Raw genomic sequence first — 10,106 nt, 5'->3', positions numbered from 1 at the left:
CTGGACATTATAAAGATTTAGCATGTGACATATCAAAATTTTCTGATGCATAAAAGTATTTTTAATATTAAAATGAAAATTACTTTGCATGATAGATAGGCAATATGTGAAAAGAAAAAAAAAGACATGAGAAAAACATTGCTTAAGACTCAATAAAAAATGTGATATTTTGCATACGAAAGCAATGTAATGTTTACTGATAATCTGCCAAATTTTGTTAACATTTGCTAACTGATTTAAAAGTTATAGTATGAAAACTATAACAAGCACAAAATGGTTACAAGGTCGGTCCCAGGGACCGAGCCTGTGCTGAAAGAGTTAAATTCATGGTGTAGGTGGGAGTATCAAGGCTAGTGGCGAGTGAAAAATTTATGCACATAGAGGGCAGCACTGAATAAGAAAAGCTATTATGTGAGAAGAACTAAGTATCTATTGGAAATACATTTTCAGTTTAGGAAAACTATAACTTTATGTGGAGGGTAATATTAAACTTACAGTAGAAAGTACAACAACAAAAGTAAACTAAAGCTGAAGTGTAACAATAAAATATACCTTTCCTAAAAATATTTTTATAGTAAGTTGTTGTTTCACTGTTTGGTGACTTTCTTCAAATTTTTCCTATTTTTAATGTTGATTTATAGTACATGAGTTTTCCTCTTTTTATTTGACTTTATTTCAATATTCTTTATTGGCACTTATGAAGATACCTATTTCTATATTAATGTTTTCAAAAATAACGAACAATAATATGCTTTTCAAACATTTTTCTATCTCGTATTTGATGAAAGATCCAAATTCTCATTATTTATGTAATAACAGTGTATTCAAACATAAATAGAAATATCTTCACAGTTTTTGTAATATTATATGCATGTAAGTAGAATAGTTTTTTGTTTGTTAATGTTCCCATGTTACAGTGTATGTTGTGATTTTTGCTAGCTAAAGCTCTGGAATAATTCTTGTAGGAAGTATTTGAAGAAATCAGCCTGGAGATACTTGCTGTTTAAACTTTTAAGGTTTATGTTTATCACAGAAAAATGTCTCAGTATAAACAAACATCTTTTTAAGGAATTGAAATACAGTTTTATTTTTAAAATTTTATATCCTAGGAAATGTTAATAGAAAATTTGTTTTCTTGCTTAATATAAAATATACATTATATTAATTTTTTTATTTTTAGTAGCTTACATTTTTGTTCTTTGTGCTTTATCTCTATAGGAACTTTCAAAACACTTCTCATCACTTGTTCCTCTCTCTCCAAAACCTTTGCCACATTTCAGTGTCGAAGAACACTCACAATCAGCTAGGAAACATGACTATCATATCAGAAAATGTGTTAAACAATCTAGCTCAGAGATAGATAAATTAAACTTGGGAGATATGACTTTTTATAAGCAGAAAAAACTAAAAGTTTTTTGTTCAAGTTCTGAAGAAAAAGAAACCAGAAAAAACAAGAAGAAAATAAGAAGAAAGTCTTCATCATTTATTAATTCATTATCGTGGTAAGTGACCTTGTTGCTGTATTGTGCAATATGTAGCAGTTGTATCAGTCAAATTTCATAAAATATATATTTTTATATACAAGTAATTATTCACATATCCGTGTTCATTTTCATAGTTTCTGTGTAAACAACTAAACAACAAATAAAATTTCAAAAGTTAGACACATGTAGAAAAGCCTTTAGTCAAAAAGAAAAATTAATAGTTTAAAGCAAAACTTAACAGTCATTCAGTTAAATGTTTGAAATGAGAAATATGTTTGATATCTATCACATTTGTCATTACCCCAATTTACAGCCTACTCTGTACAAAACAACTTAAAAGTATAAAATTAGGAAAGCAATGGCCATATCTAGAGGGTGTATATGTTATAATAAATTATAGGATTCAAACATAAGGTTCAGGTATTTGAAGTTACAAGTAGTTTTGGAGCACCTTCTTTAGTCTGGATGTTCCAAAGCTACATTCAGTTGCTCTAAAGCTATTGTCATGGAACTATTATAATAAGTTTTGATGAGGTAAATGCAATTAGAATTAACTTACACAGTCTGCTATAAAATGTCTTATGCAGCTGGTATGATACTGGGTTGGTTTGGTTTTGAATTTTGGGAAAACCTACATGAGGGCTATCTACACTAGCCATCCCTAATTTAGCAGTGAAAGATTAGAGGGAAGGCAGCTAGTCATCACCACCCACTACCAACTCTTTTTAGCAACGAATAGTGGGATTGATCATCACTTTATAATGCCCCCAGAGCTGAAAGGGCGAGCATGTCTGGTGGGACAGAGATTCAAATCCGCGACCCTCAGATTGGGAATCAAGCTCCCTAACAACCTGGTCATGCTGGGCCAATGTGATACTGTATCAGTAATAGTCTTTATATAGATGATAAAGGGGGAAATGCAGCACAAAATTGGCAAGAAAGATCAAATGACAACTACATTATGATAAATGCATCACAATACTGTACAGAATAAAATACTTGGTTGAAAGATGAGGAGTTTGAAATATAGTTATGCTTCCTAAATGGTACTACCGCATCTAATCTCCCCTATAGCTATCTCAACCATCATTTGCCCTCTAGGTATTGATAAATCTTATGAACAGTGCACCAGTCTTTTATACTCCTATAGTTTTTGCGTCATTGCAGCAACATGTGCTGATCATGTGACCATCCTCCAACAATCCCATTGCACCCTCTGTACTAGCACAGGTAGCTCCCTCTACAATTACAGCACAATCTTCACTTTCTCAATTGGCACTACATTATTCAGACGTGTGTTTTCAGTTGTTCTTCAAGCGATTTCTGCTCCGTTTTTGTGTTTTCTTGGTAGTTTTCACTTTTAATTGGAATTACTTGTTCATTTAGTTGTTCCTTTACTATTTTTTTTTCAAATGTTCACATGAACTTATGAATTCAACTTTTCTTGTGGCAGATGAAGAATTTCCCGCCAATATGGACGAAACTCATGTCACTAGTCCCTAGTGTGGTGAGTTGCCGATGTTGGATGAGGAGATTCAGGCATTAATTGGTGGGAGTTGGACACTTTTGCTTCTTCTTCTGCTCATTCTCCCTTTCCCTAGAACCATGCTTCTGAGTAAGTTTTTCGTCAGGGGAGGACAATTTTGACTCAGTTTTTGCTCCCCCGGTTTTTTTTGGCCAGTCACAACACTGACAGTTGGGAGAGTCTGCTAACTATGCCTTTCTTACACCTTATTGATCATGTCTCCCTTTTAGCCCTTGATTCTTCTATTTCTTTCTTGCTGGGAGAAGAGCCTCATTCCGATGATTATTATTTTTCCTCCCTCTCCCGACATTCTTGTACATGCTCAATGTTTTGCTGCTCAAGTACAGTCAGGATTGTGTGTGCCTCATCCCCCCTCGGCTTTTGGACCAATTCTTTTTTGCTTACCAATCTCCCTCGAATTCCTATTTGAATTCTCAGTGTTTAGATCTGCTCCTTCCCTTGTAGAGTTCTAATCCTGATACCTTTGTTCATTTTAATAGGTCCCAGTTTACTATAATTCACATTACATTGACCAATCTTTTATGTATTCTTTCCTTTTTACAGTTGTTGTCTCAGGCCCTTCAACAGTCTCCTGATTAGTTCCTGGCCAATCTCTGGACCCTCCTATGGTCTAATATGGCCATGTTGTCGGCTTCAGCCTTGTCCCTTACCTCTTGGATTTTGTTTTGGTGGAATTTACTCAGGAGGGATGCGTCTCCCCCTTTCATCGTTATGGGAACTTCGTCAGGCCTCATTTCTGCACGAAATGGTCTTTGGGGTCCTACTGGAGTCTTTGGAATCCAGGGTCAATGTGGTGAGATTGCATTCTTCTTATTCTTTGTCTTTCCTTGCTTCTCATTTGTCTCTGCTCAATCTTTGCCTATTTGAGTGCCTCGTGCTCCTTCTTCTTTGCCCTGCCATTTCCGTACTCTTGATGTTCCATTCCTTATGCCCATTCTTCCTGTTCCTATTCTTCTCGGCCTCACCATTATTGGTAATGAGATGTCTTTCTATGGGCAGGTGGGGGCCAGGTTAGAAATCTTTTCCACCATCTGGAAACCCTTCATGACGGATCCATGGGTGTTACGGGTTCTGTCAGAGGGTTTATGCATTCAATTCCAGTCCCCTCCTTCCCTGTCCTCTTTCCTGGTTTCTTTTCCTCCTCCTTGGGATCGTGTCTTGTCCAGTCATCTAGCGAAGTCAGTTCTTGATCTTCTTCACAAGGGTGATGTAGATCATGTTTTGCCTGTTCATCCAGGCTTTTACTCCCATCTGTTTGTTGTTCCCAAAAAGGCGGGAGATTGGAGACCTATTATTGATCTATCCCGGCTGAATTCCTTTCTAAACACACCCTGATTCACCATGGATTCATTCTACCTCTCTCTTATGTGGGTTTTTTCCCCCAATCTTTGGATGACCAAATTCAACATGACAGATGCTTACTTTCATATCCCCATGGCTCAAGAGTTACATCATCTTCGGTTCATCCAGGGGAAGTATGTGTTCCAGTTCTATGCACTACTGTTTGGTCTTGCCTCGGCTCCTTAAGTATTCTGTCAGGTTGTCTGTGCTTTTGCACATCATCTTCATTCATTGGATCTTCGGACTTATCATTGCACGGACTGCTGGCTCCTGTTCACCTCTTCCTGAGCCCAATCTGCCAATCACACCTGTTTCCTTCTTTGGGAGTCTGCTCAGGTGTGGTTTCTCATCAAGGTGGTGAAGTCCTTTCTCACTTCCACTCAATACCTCATTCATTTGGGGGTCCTCTTCAATTCCCATCTCAGTCGGGCCCAGCTTTCTTTACTTCAACTCCTGGATATGGAATGAGCAGTCATTTGGACTCTGTCTTCACCTTATGTTCCTGCTAGAGAGGTTCTCTGTCTTTTGGGGCCATAGACCTCCCTGGATGCTCTCATTCCCTTCATTGGGCGCTTCTCGACCAATGGAACTTCTCCTTCAACTCTTGGAAGATTTCGAGTTGGTGATCCATCGAAGAATCTGCTTACAGTATTAACCACTTGAAGCTGTTGGCAGTTTGTCAGGCTCTCACTCATTTCCTCCCACAGTTAATCTCCAAACAAGGGGGTACCAAGTCCAGGACCCTGTGTTTTCTCACACTCGATCTGTTATACTGGCTCACAGCTACAACATCACGCTCTTGGTGTGTCATGTTCTGGGTGCTATGAATCTGGTTGCATACCATCTATCATGCCTCAACCAAGTTCTTCCTATGGAATGTCCCCTTCATCCAGGGGTTTTTCAGTGGAAGTGTTCTCACCTGGGTACACTTCATATCAATGCATTTGCAACCCATTGAAATGCCAAACTTCCTTTTAGTTTCCTGTCCCATACCCCTCAGTTCTGGAGGTAGAAGCATTTAGTCATAATCGGAGGGCTTCATCTCTATGCTTACCCTCTGATCAGACTCCTCTCCAGGGTTCTTTCTCTCATACAGACCACTCCTTGCCATGTGTTGCTAGATGCTCCATATTGGCCTGCTCAGTTGTGGTTCCCTCTACTTTGGCCCTTACTGGAGCAGTAACCCCTTCCCTCCATCCAGGTCTCTATTTCAGCAACCTTGATCGGACATGTTTCATCCAGACATTGCCAAACTCCATCTTTTGTCCAGTCCATTGCCTCCTCTCAGAGAGACACTACCCATGTAGCTTCTTTGCTAACCCAATACACTTGTCCTTCCTCATTGTCCATATATAAGCGTCATTAGCCTACCTTTCACCAGTGGTTCAATCACTAGGAATTCCGTCCTTCAGTTTCTCATGTGAACAGGTTCTTTACCTGGTTATTTGATCAAGGTTTGTCTGTGTCCACTGTTTCTAGTTATTGTGTCACATTTTGGTTTTACTTATGCATTTTTTTTTCTCATTTCAGACACAGTTGTTTTCCTTTGCATTTCTGTATCCCACCCTGGTGTTGCCTGGTCAGTTATGCTGAATCATTTTATTACTAGCACTTACTCTACTTTCTAATGCTCACTGTGGAGATGGGGTGATTCTGTAAGACCACTGGACGCTTTTCTGGAGGTGTGTATATATATATATCTTCTGAGGCCCATCACTCATGGAGTACATGAGTAAAGCAGATAGGGACTTTTGCCCATCCCTACTGACCCATAATTCTTACAGTCCAGGTCTTTCTGCATTTCAAAATAGTGAAATGCAGACACCCATTGTACTGTCTCCGGTGGGTCGTTCCTTCAGACCTCCCAACTCGTCTTTCTCCCCTCTGTCTTCTAGTGAAGCACGGAGGTCCTTGCCACTTCTGGTTCTCAGTTAGTAGAGTGGTGGGCCATGGAAGTTTCCTCACGAGTCAGTTTTGTACAATAAAAAATCTCATAGCCATGTGTACTCACTCGATGAGAAAAGGGCTGTTGTCATTATGCTGCCTATTATACACACATTATGGCACTATTTATATTATGCAGGGCACTTCCACTGGATGTTTTCTGCCCAGATGGACCGCACTTGACATACTCCAATGTATACGAAGGGGCTTCCACCGGATGTTTTTGCCTGGGTGGACTTCACTTGGCTATCTTGATATCAATCCAAGGTGCTTCCTCTGGATGTGTTTGCCCGGGCACACCATCTATCATTGTTAGGCTGCGTATTACACATAGAATATGGTATGAAATCTCTTGTGCAAGGAGCTTCCTCTGGATGTTTTTGCCTAGATGGACCGCACTTGATATAATCCAATATATACCAAGGGGCTTCCCCTGGATGTTTTTGCCTGGGTGGATCTCGCTTGGCTATCTTGTTCTAAATCTAAGGTGCTTCCACTGGATGATTTTGACCAGGCTGACTGCACATGGCATAATACTTTGTATCCCAAGGCACTTCCCCTGAATGTTTTCTGCTTAGGTGGATTGCACTTAGCCTATTCATATATGGTCCTCTAGCCCTAGCCACGTATTCTCTTCATTTCCTCCCTACATGTCTTATCTTCTTTACTGGGTGTAGGGCATACCTTTTCCAGAAGTAGTGCTATATCCCACAGGGTGCCTTGTATTTTAATAGTGGCATATCTGCTTTTTTTCATAGCAATCACTCTGCACTTGATTATTTGTTTTTGCGCCTTCACCGGCCTCTCCACCTAGCTATGGGGGAGAAGAGGTAGTGCTGTTTTGGAAGTTAAAATTTTTAAACACTGAAAATGTATTTCTGATAGGTACTTACCTCTACTCACCAACTTCCCACCCTTCCTCCCCATTGCTTTGCCGGTGTTTTCAGGTTTATATATGCCAGTTCTCAAAAGTGAGGACTGTTCTGCAATGGTAGAGGGAGCTACCTGCACTAGTATAGAGGGCAAAATGGGATTGGTGAAGGGTGGTCACATGATCTGCACATGTTGCTGCAATGATGCAAAAATATATAGGGGTATAAAAGACTGGTGCACTGTTTACCAATGCCTAGAGGGCAAATGAAGGTTGAAATAGATATGGGTGAAAGGAGGTAAAGTACCTATTGGAAATACATTTTCAGTGTTATAAAATGTTAACTCCCTGAAATCTTTGGATGATGCAACACCAACATGTGGCAATGCAACATTTTTACTCCATGTGTCTGTAATAAATGTAAACATGCCATATTACACAGCAATCTGTATAAGACTTTAATCAGACTTGTTCTGAAGCTAAAGATAGCATCAGAAATTAGATTAGAATAACAGTCTTCTGACACTGTTACTGATCTGTTTAAAGCAAAAGTACTGCAGAGAACATTTGTTATTGTTGAACCCTACTCACCACATTGCTACAGTCCATGCTGCCTGGTCATCCTCTTTTTGACAACTGTGCTTTTAACAATAGCCCTGCAGCATAATTTCTATTGCAAAAGTCTCCAACATAAGGCTGTGTGTTCATAGCAAACACCTTCCTTCCTGCAGTTTTTCAAAGTCTATCTAGTGTCTGAGGATTATAGTTTTGTAGTGCATAATTAAATAGTTCAGTTGCACAGAAATCCATGGGTGGTGTATGTGGCAACTTGGCTATTTTGTCTTTCTATGAATAGCATTGAATACCCATTTCATTCACCAACTACTTGAGGTATGCAATGACTGAATGATTTTGTCACTTTTCCAAATGAGAATCTATCTTCATTATGTTGCATACTGTTGCCTGAGGCTTGTGGATGGCTTTTGCCAATGACATTTGTGTTCGTTGATTCTCACCTGCTACAAAACAGGGGTAGGACTTGTTGCAGGTCTCTTTCTGGATGGCCCTAGTTCCCCCAAGTTGATCTATATTCCTTTGTTTTTCAATGTTTTAGCTTCAAGGAATATATATATTTTAGAAGTTCTATATCTCCAATCTGAACACATCTTTATGATCTGAATGTATAAATATTTTGTATTGGAAAGAACTGTTATGTACCCGGAACAAAAGTGATCGGTTTTCTCCAAAGAGTTTCAAAAAGTAGTGCTGATACATCTGTTCATCCACAACTTTATATCGGCTGGGGTTTTCACATGTGTGACTTGCTAACTTGCATATTCAAAATTGTTTTAATGTAATGTACTCGACCTCAGTTTTGAGTTAAAAAAATCTATCCAAAGAAATAATAGTTCACTTTGAATTAGATCTAAACTATCAAACTTGGTAAATAATAAGTCATTGAGAGATGGCTTTATAATTGTTTTTTTTTCTCCTACAATTTAGTCTTGATATTCAGTAAAATAGTTCACTTCAATAGAGCATTGTTTGATGCAATACATTAAAAACACAAACTGTAGTAATTATTTTTCTGATGATTTTTGTTGATATTTACTCAAAAATTGAAATGTGTGAATTGTGAAGGTTTTCAAATTTCTTTGGTGACTCTCTTCTGAAATATAAAATTAATAAGCTATAAAGATGTTGTTCTGCTGTGAGTCAGTAAAAATAATTATATCATACTGTTTGCTGACATTCAGTGTACAGGAGTTCACCAAGAAGAAGAAGAAATACAATAAGCATCACAGCAGAACAAATGAGAGAACATGCTGCATCAATAACAAAATACAAAAACTTCAAGAAAAGAATAAGACTGAGCAAAGAAAGCCAAGAAAGAAATCTGCAACCCCTCAAATGCAACAACATCAAGACTCTCATTCTCTAATCTGTTTCCCTGTTCCTAACATAGTTGCCAGGAGTCAGTCAGAGGCTGTTTCAGCATCTAAATTAAATCTGAAAAGGTAAAAACTCTTTTAATTCAGTATATTCCACTTGAAAAGAAGAAAAGACAAAGTACATAAAAAATATTGCATAAAGATTTGTATTGTGGTCATTTAATCAACTCTCCAGAATAAATATTCATATACTGTTTTAGACATTGGATTAAATATGTATATATAAAACCTAGGCAGGTTGTATAAGCACACCTTTTGAAAGCACTAGGGTTTTATTGGGTTTATTGTGTGTTTTCCAACCCTTTTTTATCCTATGTGTTTTCTACCATTTTGGTAATTGGGTAATATTTTATAACAAAATTATATGTACAGATTATGTGAATATCTCTGTGTGAAGAGGTGTGCTCTTATAGCCTTATATTGATAACAACAGTATTATTATGAATGTTGTTTTGTAAGTTTAGTTTGTTACTTTTTACCTTTTTATTTTGTTATTGTGCTTTTATCTTGTAACAAGAACTCTATGATATTGTTACGTCTCCGTTTGTTAATTAACTTTCCGTAACTTCGTTCCAACGAAACTTTAATGACACAAGTCTTTACTTAATAAAACTGGTTTATTCTTTCCGAATATAACTCTGCGATACACTTAATCTCAATGCTCGCGCTAAAACAACACTGTAACGAACGAACGTTAACTTTAACAATACCCTGTTACTGCAGTTCAATTACTCACTGACCATCACACATTACATTCCCCTCTTTTATATACCAGCGTACCCTATTTCTAGTAAGAACTTGAACATTCGCCAAAGTACATGATAGTTCTAGAAACGTTGCGTCACGGTGGTCATGTGACTCGCTGACGCAACACTGCCCCCTCCTTAATATTGTTCGTCCCGAACAATAACCACATATGATAAACCACTAACAGAAACTTAATTAAAATGTACAGAATTACAAACACA

General features: G+C 37.9%; 1 protein-coding gene across 12 annotated transcripts in view; it reads left to right on the top strand.

The window, feature by feature from the left end:
- Positions 1 to 10,106, top strand: part of LOC106459222 (serine/arginine repetitive matrix protein 4-like) — a 132,965-nt gene that overhangs the window by 91,488 nt on the left and 31,371 nt on the right. For all 12 annotated transcript variants that reach the window (XM_022385675.1, XM_022385669.1, XM_022385673.1 and 9 more), the window contains 2 exons: positions 1,219 to 1,502; positions 8,944 to 9,204. In XM_022385675.1, the coding sequence (XP_022241383.1) occupies positions 1,219 to 1,502; positions 8,944 to 9,204 (545 nt within the window). The remainder of the gene's footprint in view (positions 1 to 1,218; positions 1,503 to 8,943; positions 9,205 to 10,106) is intronic.

Source organism: Limulus polyphemus, unplaced genomic scaffold (assembly GCF_000517525.1).
Source record: "Limulus polyphemus unplaced genomic scaffold, Limulus_polyphemus-2.1.2 Scaffold578, whole genome shotgun sequence".
In the NCBI taxonomy this organism is placed as follows: domain Eukaryota; kingdom Metazoa; phylum Arthropoda; class Merostomata; order Xiphosura; family Limulidae; genus Limulus; species Limulus polyphemus.
Note: the sequence above shows the minus strand (reverse complement) of the source record. Positions and strands in the feature narration are given on the sequence as shown.